Source organism: Grammomys surdaster, unplaced genomic scaffold, assembly GCF_004785775.1.
Source record: "Grammomys surdaster isolate TR1022 unplaced genomic scaffold, NIH_TR_1.0 66, whole genome shotgun sequence".
Lineage (NCBI taxonomy): Eukaryota > Metazoa > Chordata > Mammalia > Rodentia > Muridae > Grammomys > Grammomys surdaster.
In genome coordinates, this window is record NW_021604568.1 from 13348390 (window position 1) to 13364829 (window position 16440).

At 40.1% G+C, this 16440-nt stretch overlaps 3 protein-coding genes across 6 annotated transcripts in view; 2 read left to right on the forward strand and 1 right to left on the reverse strand.

Annotated features, from left to right (window-relative positions):
- Window positions 1–669, forward strand: part of Pdcd4 (programmed cell death 4) — a 25924-nt gene extending 25255 nt beyond the window's left edge. For both annotated transcript variants that reach the window (XR_003712231.1, XR_003712232.1), the window contains exon 13: window positions 526–669. The gene's annotated coding sequence lies outside the window, so the exon portion shown is untranslated. The remainder of the gene's footprint in view (window positions 1–525) is intronic.
- Window positions 670–2083: 1414 nt separating this feature from the next.
- Window positions 2084–15653, reverse strand: Bbip1 (BBSome interacting protein 1). Its single transcript, XM_028773801.1, has 3 exons — window positions 15631–15653; window positions 2930–3006; window positions 2084–2321 (listed from the first exon to the last, which is right to left on the reverse strand). Exons 1-3 carry the CDS (start codon window positions 15636–15638, stop codon window positions 2155–2157), a joined length of 252 nt encoding a protein of 83 aa, XP_028629634.1. The 5' UTR covers window positions 15639–15653; the 3' UTR covers window positions 2084–2154.
- Shoc2 (SHOC2 leucine rich repeat scaffold protein) overlaps window positions 15372–16440 on the forward strand; it is a 78335-nt gene continuing 77266 nt past the window's right edge. The window contains exon 1 of one of the 3 annotated variants that reach the window (XM_028773761.1): window positions 15372–15516. The gene's annotated coding sequence lies outside the window, so the exon portion shown is untranslated. The other 2 variants (XM_028773754.1, XM_028773768.1) reach the window with 2 other exon arrangements.

Here is a 16440-nt window from a genome sequence, read left to right on the forward strand (position 1 = left end):
CTTTCTTTCTTTCTTTCTTTCTTTCTTTCTTTCTTTCTTTCTTTCTTAAAGAATTTGTTTTGGGTACAAGGCATTTCTAAAATTTTATAAACTTACATTTAATGGGAATTTTTGAAGGAAGTATTTTTTTTTTTTCCTTTGAGGGGAAATTAAAGGAGGGAAAGAAGAGTAACCACCTAAGTGTGGGATGTTCTGATAAGCTACTTTTCTAAGTGCCATGTTTATGACCTAATCATTCCAAGTTTTGCATTCATGTATGACTGCCACTCCTTTCTTTCAAGGACAGTGTTTTTTGTAGTAAAATCACTGGTTTATACAAAGCTTTAGTTAGGGGTGAAGTGAAGCTACTAAACCCCGTGTTGGCTGCTGCTGTGGAAATGCTGTGCTTTGAGAGTAAAAACACGCGTGTACACACACACACACATACATACATGTACACACACACACACAGACACAGATTTTTTTTTTAAAGAATTAAAAAAAAAAAAAAAACGAGTTAGTCATGAGACGTTTTCATCTTTCCAGGGAATATATTGATTGGTCTTGAATCTTAGACAGTTAAGTAAATGGTGGCTGGAACATCTATTTTTCTACAAAACTGGAAAAACGAACCTGGTTCTACAAGAATGTACAACAAAATAAAACATGTGAAACACTGTTGATTCTTTAGTGGGAGTACATTTATTTTGTCTTTTCAAAGTTCTTTTAAGTTTCCTGTCTAAACCTTACTAGGCCTTGTGTTCAATCCCAACAATGCAAAACAAACAAAAATGTTTCAGTGTTTCTTGAGACAGAACCTCTCTCTATAGCTCTGGCTGGCCTGATAACTTTTTAAGTAGTGCAGGCTGTCCTCAAACTCATGGTAGTCTTTCTGTTTTGGTATCTTGAGTGCTGAGAATAAAGGTCTAGGGGATCAGATGTCTTCTTGTGCTTCCACGGGCACCTGCACACAAGTGGCATACACACAGACATAAAAATCAAAATTTTTAAATAGTTAAAGGCCTTTTAAGGTTATACTAGGGACATACACATACACTTTAATCTTGTTTATTAGTATAACTGAAGTTTAATGAGTGAGATTTGTCTGATATATAGACAGATCTTACTTTTATATTCTGTTAACATGTTTAAAAAATTCTCTTAAGTACTTAAAGCTTTACATTTATCTAAATAACCAATATATAACTACCAATAAATAAGTTACCTTACAGGGATCACATTACTAGCCTCTTATAAAGCCTCATTAACTTAGCAAGGTTTCAAGATCTGTGGTAACTGAGTTATCTGGTGACTGCAGCAAAATCATTCCATTTATAATTTTCAAAATAGTTCCTTGGTTACAGGGTTAGGTACCATCATTTAGAAAGAAAACCCTCTGGTGTTCAAACTTGATGGCTGTTTTAGGCTCATATTACTTGAGTTTTTTGCTATAAAAAGCATTTTCAGGTTGGTTTTTTTTTTTTTTTTGGTACTTGAGTAGCAGTTATGTAATTCTGTATTTCTTAAAATAAGTGTAGTTGAGAGCTTAGTTCCATGAGCTTTTAGTTTATAATAGACCAATTAGTTGTTACTGCTGTCATTGGTCAGGTTACATAGCAGTAAACACGATGTGGCACACAATTGGTTTATTTTTGGGTAATGTACAAGCCCAACAATATATTCACATTAGAGTGTATTTTCAGACTCTGGTTTCTAATAAACAAAGAAATCCTTCATCCGTAAAGGATGCATTTAAGTTTTTACATTTATAACAATAGTATGGTGAATAAGGTGAGAAACTTATGCGCCGGGCGGTGGTGGCGCACGCCTTTAATCCCAGCACTTGGGAGGCAGAGACAGGTGGATTTCTGAGTTCGAGGCCAGCCTGGTCTACAGAGTGAGTTCCAGGACAGCCAGAACTACACAGAGAAACCCTGTCTCGAAAAAACCAAAAAAAAAAAAAAAACAAACAAACAAAAAAAAAAACTTTCAAAATTCCATAAAACTTGGTTCAAAGATTTCCTTTTAAAACAAACCAATGTTTAAAACACCCAAATTTTGTGTTTAAAAAATTTGAATGTCCAGTTTAAGTATTTCTAGCCTACAGATGCAGAATAGTTTCTAGTTACTGAACAGTTAGGGATTAAAATGGGGCGTCCTTTAAAGTGGTAGTGGTTAGTGGGTTATTTGCCGGTTGCCTTTTTCTGCCATTTCATGTTGGCGGACTGTATCCTGTGCTGCTTGCTGCATTTTCTCCAGTTTTTCCAGAGTCAGAGATTTTAAGGGTAAAAGCTTGGGTTTACACAGCACCATCGTGGTTACATCTTCCACAGACAACTGCCCTATTAATAAGAAATAAGAAATGAATTAATTTGAGGAAGATACCCAGTGATTTAGATTTGCAACTAGAATGTAAGTCTAAAATCTTACTGTCAGTGAAGAAGTGTCTGCTCCTGGACTGACAAAGCAGTAGTCCATGAGCCACATTCTCTACACCCCAGGGCCAGGCAATAGGAGCTGGACTTGGACACTATACTCTTCTGTTACCATATGATGTAGCTGTTTGGGCCAAATGTTTAATTGGATGTATAATATATACAACATAAAAATACAGCAAGGTGCACTGTTTAACATGAATGCTCAACTTAAGTTTGACTTAGGTTACTTTCCCCAACTGTTAATCTTCCTTTGAATTAATTCCACTTGACAATTTCACATTGTACCCTGCATTGAGTATAGGGTTTCTAAAAAGAAACAGCACTTAATTTTAGATAGCCTTTATTGAGAAAAGTTAGAATGTTTTACAGCTTCCTCATGAATAGTGTGGGAGAAGAGTACAATACCTGAGGCAAACACCAGCATAGTACAGCTGCAGGTATTAGCTATGTCATACTGTCCATCCCCTTGTAAATCTCCAGTAGCCTAGGACCCAAATACTTGTGAGATATACCTTGTTTTGGAAGGACTTCTCGGAACATCGACTTCACTTCCGCCATCTGTAAACAGCTGGATCCAGTGCTTTTGCTCCTTCAATGAGAATCAATTACAACATTAAACTTCTCAAAGAATACTATTAGAGACCATAACTGAAACCACAATTCCTATAGAAAGTGAACTACATTATATGCATGAATTTCTCATTAGCTTTCTGTGATCCTCTTTCCTGAAAATCAGGGCAAGACATCTTAGGTGTATATAGATCTTGTCAATTGTTACTGAGTAGTGAGTAACTAGGATATCAAGCATTGCCACTTCCCGTCCTAGGAAAAAAAAAAATTTTTGTCTTTTAATTAGTTGAGAAAAGACATTTTATATCTAAGTCATGTTAGTTCACTGGTTGCTTTTCTTGAGGAGAAACACTACCAACATAATTACCATCTGAAAAGGGAGGTAGAAACGGAGGTAGCTGGCAAGCAATTCCTAACATTGTTTTTCAGGAATATATTTTGAAATATTTATCTTCTGGTCATAGGTGTTTTGTCTGCATGTCATGTCTGTGTGAGGGTGTTGGGCCCTCTGGAGCTAGAGCTAGAGCGAGGTGAGCTGCCTGCCATGTGGGTGTTGAGAAGAGCAATTCCTGCTCTTAGCCACTGAGACATCTCTCCAGTCCCAACAGTCTTTTTCTTAAACAGCTTATTTCTACTTTTCAATTCCTTTGCTATATAGCAGGAAATATAATGCTCAATTCCTGGATGCACAGCTATAATCTGTACAGAAGCAGCATAGTGGGCCAAAAAGCTACAGAATATAGATATAAAAGTAGTGGTCCTACTGAGATCCTAGATGATAAAAGAACAGGCTATCCTCTCATATTAGTATTGTTAGGGCTATCTAAGCACATGCTATTTGTATAAAGTAACCCTTGCTCCACGTGTTCTATCCCAGATTACTGCTATGCTGTATGCTCTAAGTATTGTGGATCAAATTGTAGAATGATGTCTTCCTAAATATACTTTTCCAGACAATGCCACCCATTTAGTGACGTTTGACCACACTGATGCAACCTTACTACCGTCTTTCACAACGTTACCACCAAGACTTATTATTTATAAAGTGGTGATGCTGGCTTGGTGCCTGCCTTTCCCACCCACTGCAAATTAATTACAGCCAAGTGAAGCTGCTTCTGTTTTTTGTCATTCTTGTTCCACTGCTTTGACATTCCTAATAAAAGGATACTTTGTATCTTTCAAGTTGGTTATCTTCTCAAATTACTCTGGAATGTCGAGGTTCTCAAGAAACCTCTATCTGCTTTGGGGAGCTTATTTTCAGACTTTATTCCTGTTCTCTCTGCTCTGTAAGGGAGAGAAGATGATGTAAGGAATAGGGCAGGAAAGCAACTCCTCATAAATTGAGTATGAGGTAAGTCTACTCTGCAATTTCTTTAGGACGCAGAGCTCCTATGACAGTTCTTCCTTGCTATTTACACCTAGTACCTAATAACTGCAGCTTTTTTCTTCGAGGTTGGGTTGAAGGCTGATAGGATTGCATAGCACCAATTAAACTAAATATAACCACCAAATATTTTCTGTTAAAAATATTACAATGTAAACACTGTGCCTGAGCTGGGCATTGGCAGGAGGTACACTCCTTTAATTCCAGCACTTGGGAAGTAGAGGCAGGTGGAACTCTGAGTTTGAGGCCAGCTTGGTCTTTAGAGTAAGTACCAGAACAGTCAGAGCTACAACAGAAAAACTGTGTCTCGGTAAAAAAAAATACCGTGCCTGCATCAGGTACAGATCTTCCATGCCACTGAAAAGCATGGATATTACTGATTTTGAGAAAAGTAAAGCATAGTAACTATTTTCATACTTATCACCAAAATGCTACCTATCATAATAGGTTATGTTGTAGCTGTTTATAGAATGAGCAACTCTAGCTTTGTACAATTAAATCACTACCCGTTGTTTTCCTTTAGTTTGTACCTCTTACACATCTGAAATACAGCCCAAGGAAAACAGTGAAACTTGATGTTCATTTCTCTGTTTGAACAAGTAGAGTAAGTGGAAAGGGCATGGGGCTAAAGGACTGGGAGAAGATGTGTTGGGTCTGGTGTGGGTAAGATCAGTGGGTAAGCCCTCATTTGCTTAGGTAGGTTCTACTTTAGTAGGACTGATTCTTGTTCTAGGTCCCTTAGGCCGTGACAGGAGAGAAACAGGAAGGGAAGGGCTAAAATAAGCAAGGTGGAGATCCGATTGCCAGCCCTGGCCAGGATCCACACTTTTCATAATTAACCGCCCTGGGAGTCTAGAATAGGAAGGGGCATTCATTTGTTTCTCCTAGAAGTCTGCTAGTAGCCAAACAAAAGTGTTTTTAGGGTATAGTGTTTCTAAGGAGTTGTGGCTACTTTTAAATATATTATCAGCGTAGGTGAGGTATGTACTAAACCAGAGGCAGACGGATCAAAAGAGAAACATCACGAACAACTATTACTAAAATGAGTATTGAAACACTGCCATGACCATTCAGTAAGTGAGGGTCTACCATGTGCCAGACAAATGTCCCATCAGCGAACAAATAAAAATCTGTTGCCATTTGTACTCTACAGCCGGGGTAAGGGAAGAGAACAACAGAAGGTAGTTAAGTACTGCAGATAAAAGTTTAAACTGAGAAATGCTGGAAGAGGGTAATTCAGCTGTAAGAAAATCATGATGGTCCCATTAGGATGGCCCTTAAGCAAAGCCTTTAGTTTGTGGGTATATGTGCGATGTCTTGGTATTGTAGACAAGTCAAGAGCCTGTTAATTTCTATAGTGAGACGGTTTAGGGAAATGAGCAGCCTGTTTCAACTTTTTCAGTGGAGCTACTTTGCTGTATCTACTAAAACCAAACATCCTATTCAATAAACCTACAGTATAATGCCTGAGATAGGGATGCCCATTCAGCACTGCATTAAACATGACACTGGCTGGAAATCGTTCAGCAATACTGAGCCCGCTGATTCACCAGTTGGCCAAGAGTTAAAGTATGGGCTGTGTACTGACTAGAATATTATCTTAGATGAAAAACAATTATCCAGATTGTGATGGATTAGTAAGAAAGGAGTATTAAAAAGCAGAAATAAACTCACTGTACTGCAACCCAAATTTTTAATACTCAACTAAATGCAATGTCACTAGATCACTGTTTGAAGTTCTTAGGGTGATTTTTTTTAAAGTTTCTAATCTACTTCAGAGAATGTAGTTCTGACTGGGTAGTACAGTTCAAAATCCTGAGATGGTATGTAAACTACCATAGTACTGGATTGTCTACAATGAATGTAAAAGAACTCAAAAGAAGACACAACCTTTGTCATAATATATCTTACTATTTTTAGAGTGTTGTGTACAAGTTAGAAGTCCTTGAGTAGAAAGAGAAGATCACTGAAGTGTTCTTCCTAACTCTATGAATGTATGCTGTCTTTAAACTCTTACCTGGAGTCTTAGTATTTTGGAGAAGCTAGATTCATCACTTTATACATTTTTAAATTCAAACACATTTTTCATTTTTATTAGTTACAAAGGGGATGATTTCCACACACTTTAACATGAGTTTTTAAAATAGTCAGTGTGAACACAGCAATTTGGTAGCTAACATTTTTTAATAAAAATGAAGTTCTTTCTTAGAAATTTTATATTGATACCTAGACCTCTCTTTACTTCTGTCACAATTTTAATCTAACATTTTCGTGCTTGATATTTGATCATACTATCATATTATCTCACTACAAAAATCTATAAATTTAGCTTTAAAATATACACTATGCATCTGTTACTAAGGAGACCTTTCTCAGTAAGTTCATGTATGCATGGCTGAGAATTTATTTGGATTTCCAGAGTCTGGTTTTTCATTTATACATGCGTAAGTTCTAAGATTAGAATAGAAACATTTTTTTGTTCAGGTTTTGAACATTATATATTTAAAAGTCATAGTGATCTATCATGAATAAGTAGTTTTTAAAAAAGATTTTTCTTTTATGTGTATTGGTGCTTTCCTTGCGTGTATGTGAAGTTGCCAGATTGCTTGGAATTGGAATTGCAGATAGTTGGTGACCTACCATGTGGGTGCTGGGAGTTGAACCCAGGTTCTTCTGGATGAGCAACCAGTGCTCTTAGCCGCTGAGTCATTTCTCCAGTCCCATTAATAAGTAGTTTTAATGAACAACTAACTAGTAAATTAAGCTTTCACCATTATGCATGCTAGGCAAGGTTTCTTCTACCATTGAGCTGCATTGCTAGTGCAGGTTTATGTCTGTCCTTCAGTAGTTCTGGACATCGCACTCAGCAGTCTGGTAAAAGCTCGGCCTCCTCTAACAATCCCACGTCCTCAGTCTCATTAAGAGCTTTACTACTTACTGTCTCTGCCACCTAAGAGACTTTTGCTCCTTGAAACATTTAATCATAGTAAAATTCTACATTGAGTAGAAAATGCCCCCCTTTTTTTTGGTGAGGTGATTGTGAAGGGAGGGGAATCCAGCATCAGAGACTGAGCACAGAAGTTCATGTCTGCACGTTCATTATTCTTAGCCTTGCTGCCTCCATTCTGCCCTGATTGTCTTTAGGTGTCTTGAAGCATATGAGGACTCTGGCATACGTACTTCTGAGTTGTACAATAAATCACATTATGCTGTCTTTAGACATATTAATAGACTATCTGAGAGAATAAAATCTGAGATAGCATGGGAAGAAAAAAAGTTAGATTTTCCTTTTTAACATCAAGACTTTCTTAAAACTTCAATATAACAAAGTATGTAATGAATCTGCAACAGGAGAATTGAAAATGTATTATTTTCCAAACTTATTTGAACTTGGACTTGTTTCAATGCTTATATGGTACAGCATCTACTGTAACATATTAGATGCATGTGTGATAAGACACAACACCATTACTTACAAATAAAGCTAATTTAAAATCACATTTTTTCTGAATAACTAATAAAAGATCAATCCAAGATGGCTTATTGTCTTGCCTTAGTGAGAGTCATATATTTTACCATTTTATAAAGTGCTCCCTTTGGGTGATAAGAAAATGATCAAAGATGGATGAAAATGCTAAAATAATTGGATTTTGCAGGTATTAAACATTGGAAGGAATAGCAAAGACCATGTGTAGTGGTTTGAATGAGATTGGCCTCACAGTGTCATAGATTTGAATACTTGGTCACCAGGGAGTGGCACTATTTGTAGGGCTTAGGAGATGTGGCCTTTTTGGAGGAAGTGTGTCACTATGGGGTGGGCTTTGATGTTTTAAAAGCCCATGTCAGGACCAGAATCTCTTGGCCAGCAGATACCGATGTAGCTTTCCGCTACTTCAGCACCATTTCTGTCTGTATGCTGCCATGCTTTCCACCATGATTAGAATGGACTAAACTCTGAAACTAATGAAGTCCTCAATGATGTGCTTTCTTTATAAGAGTTGCTTTGGTCATGGTGTATCTTCACAGCAGTAGAATACTGACTTAAGACATCACAGTTGAGGTTTAGGCTCATTAAGTAGGTAAGTCCAGTTGGAAGAAAACTGACTGAGGTACCAGAATGAATGACAGAGGCGCACTGAATTTCTCAAGAGTGTGGAAATGGTGGGTGGTGGGATCAGTGCTGAAGGACAAGCAGTTAAGAGAAGCATCTTATTTTCTTTTAAAGCATTTTGCTTATTTTGTATGTGTGTAGGTGCACATACGCCATAGCAATGCATGGCACTGAATAAAGAATTCATATTACATCAATTTCTAGCACATAAGAGCTCAGTGAATATAAGCAGTTCTTACTGTACTGTACCACTATAATGATGCCACACAACTAAATTCTCAGGAAAAAAGTTACAGTTATGGGGCTTATTAATATTTAATGGATAAAAACATACCAACCAGTACGGGGGAACAACTCAGAATTATTCATCCGTTTTTGCATCCACTATCAACCAGACCAGAGCCTACATGGCTTCTGAGGTCAGTCCTCTTCACAGTGCTATGTCTATAGACTCCGGCCATTCTACCTAGAGCCATACTCTCCTAGTGATAATCTTCAGTGCAGACTAGTTTAAATGTATCTATCTGGGCTGGGGAGAGCAAGCCTTCAACCCAGCACTCGGGAGGCAGAGGCAGGCGGGTCTCTGAGTTGAAGCCAACCAGGTCTATAGAGTAAGTTTCAGGCCTGCCAGCAACACAGAGAAACAGTCTTAGAAAAACACCCCCTCCCAGATCAATCAACCCATCGATCTCTGTCAGCTTTAAAAATAGCAGTGTTTAGTGGAAAGCTGTATGTATTACCTAAGACATTTGAACTGTGTGCGTGTGTATGTGTAAATATCTCAAAATGCAATTTTAGAATTGAATTACTTTGGGTATAGCCAAAAGATAAAACTGGAATTACTCATCTCCCATTAATCCCCTAAAAATATATATATTGCAAAATGTACAAGACTAGAAAAAAGGAACCATGTCTAAGATTACACAGTTGTTAAGTGAAGAGAAAGGACTTGGACTCTGATCCACCACACTGTTGCCTGGTCCTCTTTTCAGCTCTCTATGTTACACCTGGGCAAACAGCTTGGAGACCCTCCAGGAAAACACAAACATTCCATCCGTTAGAGAGACAAGAGAAGAAGCACTTACAATGAGTAGGAACCAGTGAAGGCCAAAGTAATGCACTCTGCCCAATCGATTGGGATGGGCAGCTCTGATGCTGTTAAAAAGTAGGTGAAAAATGAATCAGAAGGAAGTTTAAAAAGGAATGGTGCAGTACAAACTAAAGAATACCTTTTTAAACATCTCATTAACAACTGTCACAGATGATCTATGCAGCACAGAGTGTTCTTTCTTAACTTGTAAGTGGAGAATTCTAGTTGTCATAACTGATACCACCCTGGAAACAGCACAGGATGGCAAGCTGATTTTTGGCCATGGGTTTTATTTACAGATATATTTTTCAGGGCTGGTGACCAGGGTCTTGTTATGCTAAGCAAGTGCTCTACGGTGGAGCCTCAGCCCTTAGTGTTATGTTTTCAAAGAACGTGCCATGGGAGTGGTCACATTTTAAGCAGATATGTAATATGTTAAACAGGTAAACAGGGCTATAATCTTTAGTTCATACTTTTGTCTAGCTATTTTGAAAATGCAAACCGTGGTTAAAAGTGGTAGATAGGAAGGGGACTGTCCCTAAAACCTAACTCCAGTCCCATGCATATGGGTCAGAAACATGACAGTTAAGACCCAGGACAGGGCTTGGATCTGTTTTTAAAATTGTTCTAGCTCACAGGAGTGTTTGTTACTCCCAGGTAAATGTCTTTTCTCGTTATTCTGTGCCCAGTACTGCTAACTTGTTACCTGGTCTTCTCCATCCCTCCTGTCCCCATATTAAAGATACCCATCAGCATATTCTAAACCACACCTCTTAAGTCTGTGATGGAATGCTTCACAGTAGTTTAGGAGTCCACACGTTTTAAATAAAGTTATGACAACAAAAGCTAATATATGATTGGGGTAAAATGAGATTGAGCTGAAATTTTTTCTTCTAGTAAGCTACTGTAAAATGGAACACAGATTTGTACCTTGGGCTGATTAGCTAGTTGTTTTTGCTCTGTTCAGTATATACTTAAAATGGGACTCTGAAGTTACACTGATGGTTAACTTAACTGTGTGACCCTGAACACATCTTTTAACCAGTCTGCAGCTTGATTTCCTCATGGTTATTATCTATCCAAGACTGTAAGCATCAAATAAAGAGTAGAGAGAAAACATGTCTGGAAATCCAGTATGGTTACTATCCTAAGTTAAATTTTCATGTCATGATGGACTTGTTCTACACTGCCATTAAGGGATTTTCCAAGTCCAAAAGTTTACAATCTTTATAGATACGATGTCCTATAAGATGGCACGATCTGTTTAAACATGATTTAACACTTTTTATAAGCTTATTTAAAGCAGTATGCACTGCCAAATCCCTAAGTGTTTTTGAATGTATGATAAAGCAAATGTACACCATAGTATATATAACTCAAGGTTGAAATCACATCAGAGGTTTTAAGTGATCTGTGAAGAGTAGAAACCTATGAAGACTATAATCAAGGGCGCTAGATTGTTGTATATTAAAAATATATCTTGAATTTCTAGTAGAGATGACAAGTTACTTGATTCTTACGAAAAGAAGTAATAGTATAAGGTATTTTGATTGTCTTTAACAAAGTCCTAGTGTTTTTATGTAAGAAGTATAGGCATCATAAAGCTACAGCCCTACAGTCCCAAACGAGTTTCATTTTCTTCTGGTCTGCTGGACATTTAAAAAGTATTTGAACCAGTTTTGAAAACCTGCAGATTATCTGGCAGTATTGTCTAACTCTGTGCTCTTACATTCCCCAGTCCTTACTGTTCCATTGCTCCACTTCCCTTCTCAGCTCAGCTGTTCAACATATGTGACACTGATCTGCAGTAAAATGTACAGCCACTGCGATATACACTAAATTGTCTAACTGCACCAGCTGTACACTAACTGACCCTTTTTTGAGATAGGATCTGGATGCAGTTGCTTAGGCTGCTCTGGGACCCCCGGCCTCAAGGGGTCTCCTGCTTCATCCTCAACAGTAGCTGGTATTACTGGTGCAAACCACTGGATCTGGCCTACTAGTCACTAAGAGTTAAATCCTAAAGACTGAAGCACCAGAAAGAATTCTATAATATAAAGGCTTTTTGTTGTAAGTGCTTTTAAGTACATTCTTTTGTGAATATTGTGTCATCTCTTTTAAAGTAAATTCAGTTTGGTTAGGTATAGTTTCAAGTGGGCATGGCATAGGATTGTTGGAATAATAACAAAAATTTTGTTTTAATTCAAAAGTTACAGTTCAATGGTAGATGAATTTTCAAAAGCATAGATTTTGGAGGAATAGGGCAGTGCAAGGAATTAAATTTAGGGCCTTGTGTACACTAGCCAAGCATTCACTGCTGAGCCACAACCCCAGTCCTCTATTGACTGTTCAATGTAAGCTAATAAGAAAAAGGGGAAAATTTAGAAAAAAATGTGTTTTCCAGCAGATACACAGTAGTAACACCCAGTTTTACTCAAGCAATTGCCCATATGCCAGCGGAGTACTGACTGATAACGTTCATGTGGAGAAGCCAACTGACATCAGATATCAGACAGTTGGAGACATAGAAGATTGTATTCTGCATTGCTAGCTGGCATCTGCTAGTATAATTGTGTTGCAACATGCTCAATTTAGTTAATTAACTCAGACTCATGCTAATAAAATGTGTGGTGTCTAGTTTGTTCAGGGATATCTGGGTGATGCCGTAGCATATTCCACTGTTACATTCATATTCACCTCATGTAAAATACTGCTCTTTAATAACCGGCTTCAAAATTCAGTTCTAGGTGACAGTCTTAAAAATACTAACCCATAGCCTTTGTGAAGTTAATTAGTGGCTGAGATAAGTGGTTAGCTATTTCCACAGTGCATAAGGAAAGAGAACTATTCTGATAGTTTTCATTGTTTTCCAAAGCCCGTCCTCAAATCTCAGAATTTCTGCATAAACACCTCGAGTCATCATTAAAAATGTACACTTTTTTCCCCCTAAAGCCCTCCAGAATCACTGAATTACAATCTTTTTATGTGTTGACATTGAACTTGGAGCTCTCTCTCTCTCACACACACACACACTCATTAACTTTCTACATATTTTAATGCTCAGTATTCTAGACTCTGCTTTAGAAGTTAACAGCAAGCAACAAACTCGGACCACATTCTCTATGCTGAGGCAAGCTAAGTCGTTTACAGAAGACTTGAATTTTGATCAAATTTAAACAGACATAGACACTTAGCTACTGAATGAGCATATTCCTGAAATCCAGGTCTGACTCTAAAGCCTAGTTTTAGCCTTCCTGAATTTGGTATTAAGTTAAAATTGTTTCACAAGCATACAGGAACACACTTCCTCCTATACAAAGAAAGCAACCTGTGAGACATGTTATTTTAACTTTCAGTATGATGGCTAACAGCATTCTATGCTAACCTAAGAGATTCCTTTTACCTTTAAGATGAAGTGAGTGTGGGGCAGGAGGTTTCTCTTGTGATTATAAACTAGATGCCACGGTTCTCTATCCACTGGGCAGAGCATGTTCCTAATGAACTAAGGGGTTAAGTTTAACCTTGACTTTTGCAATTTTTAATGGGCAATCCTTACTACCAGAAAGCTATCACAGAAACGACAGGACCAATGAGATCTTGTAGAAGAATTTCATGGAGCAAAGACCATTGCCTAAATTGGATTGTGGCCAGATGGACAATAGTTACCTTGGTATCTGCTGAGATAACATCAAGATTCACATATTTGAATTACAGAGCTATACATCTTTCAACAGCAGTCTGCAGGGTGCCAGGACTTGAAACTCAAGAAACTGTGCTGACATCAGTACACTTTGCTGTAGATTTCATTGCATCAGCTTAAAGCATAGGCAAAGTAGCAACATTTATTAAAGGGAGACAGTCTATATTGCCAGCCTAGGGCACTATTAAATACTCTATACACACAGGCAAATGAAATGCCAAACCCTCAGCCTGACAGGTGGAATGGACTTTACTAGCAACACAAGGCAAGGGTGTATGGAGCTGCATTTGAGAACTCAACTGGAAAAACAGTTACACAATTATGCACAAAAATGAATTAAACTTAATCAAGCCTCCAGTCTAACTTCTGGTTTGCATGAAATAAGAAAAGGGATTCCTTTTCAACAATAGCTCTGGGTTGACATCTTCAAAATGTCAGTATCACAGAGTGGAAAGAAGATCCGGACAGTTCTAAAGTGGCAAGGTCCATGTACAATACAAAACTTTTGATAGGGTTTTATTTATATATTCTCTATTTTATGTTATAAAATTGCTACTTTTCTTGGTTGTGATAATACTATATTTTGCAGTTTCTTTACTTCAAAATTCTTAGGAAATTCATGTTAGGGTCTGCCTAACTGCAGACCTATAAATTATTTCCAAATAGTATTAAAGTAGGAATATAAAGAGGGAAGAAATGTATATATAGCAGAATCTTAGCAACTATCAAACATAGGTAAAAGGGTAGGACACTCCACAACGTCTTAGCTTCCAGCCTCCTGTTCTGAGATAGGATCTCACTATGTATCCCTGTGGCTTTGAACTTGAGATTCTCTTGCTTCAGCCCCTAAGTGCATCACACCTAGCTTTTTAAGCTTTGTAAAGTCTGCACATTTTCACAAAAAAACCAAAACCAACCAACCAACCAACCAACCAAACAAACAAAAAAACCACTTGGGAGGGGAATTATGTTGTAAAGACTTCAGAGGGTAGACCTTTGAGGGTAGACCTAAGGAGGATTGAGTACCAGGGACTATACTCAAATTTCTGCTACTGAAGGATATTGCTAATAATGTAACCTTTTACGAAAGCACTATTATGTGCAGAGCAGGTGAATCCCACACAAATTATTTTGTCCAGGCGTAAACATTGTCATGTAGCGAAAACCACAGAAGCAGCTGATACATGAAATAGTGAGTATTATAAGACGTGTAAGAAGTGCTGTATAAGGTGAGAAGAAATCAGTTCCTGTTGGAGAGACTTTACTACACATCTCCAAGGATAACAGAATACTGGGCACAAATCACAAAAGGTGAAAGCAGATACAATAACCTCAGGAGAAATAAGATTATTTCATTTTTTGCGGAACATAGGTAGATTTGCATTTTAATTTTTTTGATTGGCTAGGTATAAGCATATTTTAATTTACCTGAAAATTGTTATCTTTTTCTTGCAGCTTTAGGAATCCGATCTGTAGTTATCAGAACGATTGACTTCTTGACTCAAAATACCTACAGAAGGAACTACACGAGACAATGTCTTGGGGACACATAAAACATTTTAGATATTTTAAAATCTTCTTTAAAAGGATATTCACAATTGTAGACACTCAGGACTAACTACTACAATATACCCTAACCCAGAACTCTAGTCAAAGCTTACAAAGAGCCCAGAAAGGGGAGGTAGGACAAAAGGGAAGACAAGGTTTTGCTTTTGTGGGTTGGTTCAGGGAAGTCATCTTTTTCTTTGATAGGGGTGGAAACTGGTTCCTTTTGGTTCACGAAATTTAGAGTTTCTAAAGGGCAGGGAGTGAAAGTACCGTGCTTGATAGGAACTCGTGGAGGCGTGTCGCGTGCCCCACTGTGCAGACCTAGGGTCTGTGGGCCCTCTGGCCTGGCCGGGCGGTGGATCCCGCAGCCTCGCCCTACAGGGAACCTCAGAGGGGCGGAGGGAAGGCTGGCCACCGCCCCACCAGCCGGAAAAGAAACCCTCTGCTAGCGGAAGCGGCCCTGGGCCTTAGCGACTAGTCTTCTCCGAGCTCCCTCCCTGCAGCTCATCCGGCCTGGCCGGCCCCGCTGTAGGGCGTCAGGGACGCTTACCTCACTCTTCAGCTCTAGGAGCCGAGGCACCCCCTGGGGCGCAGGCTGGGGCGACTACTCCCACCTCCTGGCCATGACCCTACTAGGAAGTGCCAAGCGCAACTTCCGGCGCGAGGGAGTTTTGAAGCTCTAGAGTGTAGTTCTAGGTAAGTGATCAGGCGGCTCAGTAAAGAACCTGAAAACCACGCCTGCAGTTCCCGAGCGCGAATTAACTCGTCCAGTGTGGACTGTCTGTGCACACCTTCCGTAAGTATACTTACAGGTGCATCCCTTTCCAGACGGCTCTGCTGTTGCCTGGGGTAACGGGGAACAGAATGCAGGAAAAGTCTACGTCAAACGGGTGACAGGAAACGCCTCCTGCCATTATCAATTATGGCTGCCTGGGCTTCTACCGTAACTTCCTACTGGGAGTTGTTTCTCTACCCGGCTGGAGGCTTTCTCTGTGGCGGAGCTAGCCAGCGGCGCCCAGTGGGCGGGAGACCGCGCACTGCCGCGGGAGGGAAGGAAAAGGGCGGGGACAGGGAAGCTGGCACTACTGTTTCGCTCTGATTGGGCAACTGCATTTGCTCTGGCTCCGCCCATCCCTCCTCCCTAGCGAATGTTCGGGCCCGCTTAAGAGGGCCGGGGCGGGGCGACTGGAGCCAGAGTGTGTGGAGGGGCGGGGCGAGTGGGGGAGGGGCGGGGGGGCGGTGGCAGGGGAGCGTCGCTCGGGGAGCGGAGGACGAGGAGGAGGAAGGAGGTGAGCGGGGATGGTGGAGTCAGGGCTCTGGACGGCAGCCTGGGGCGGGAGCGGCACAGGGGCGTCCGTGGGCCAGTCCTCTGCCTTCCTGCCTGTCGGGGGGCCCGGCCGGCCGTCGGTAAGGGGAGGCCCACACGTCCTGACAGGCGCGAGCCGCCGGGGCCGGGGCGAGGCCTGAGGGGTCGGGGCCCTGGGAGGCGCCGCGGCCGCTTTCCGGGGTGCCACGGCCCGGGTCCCCGGGGCCTCGGAGCGGCTGCCCGCGCGGGGCCGGCGGGCGGGGCACCGGGAGCAGCCGGCCGCCCCTGACAGCGCCGGGCCGGGCCTACTGCGG

Bases quoted from the DNA above. Each gene is read 5' to 3' on its own strand.
- Bbip1 (XM_028773801.1), bottom strand. The intron at 2,322-2,929 runs GTATATCTCACA...TCTTATTAATAG, and splicing joins AGAAGTCCTTCCAAAACAAG to GGCAGTTGTCTGTGGAAGAT.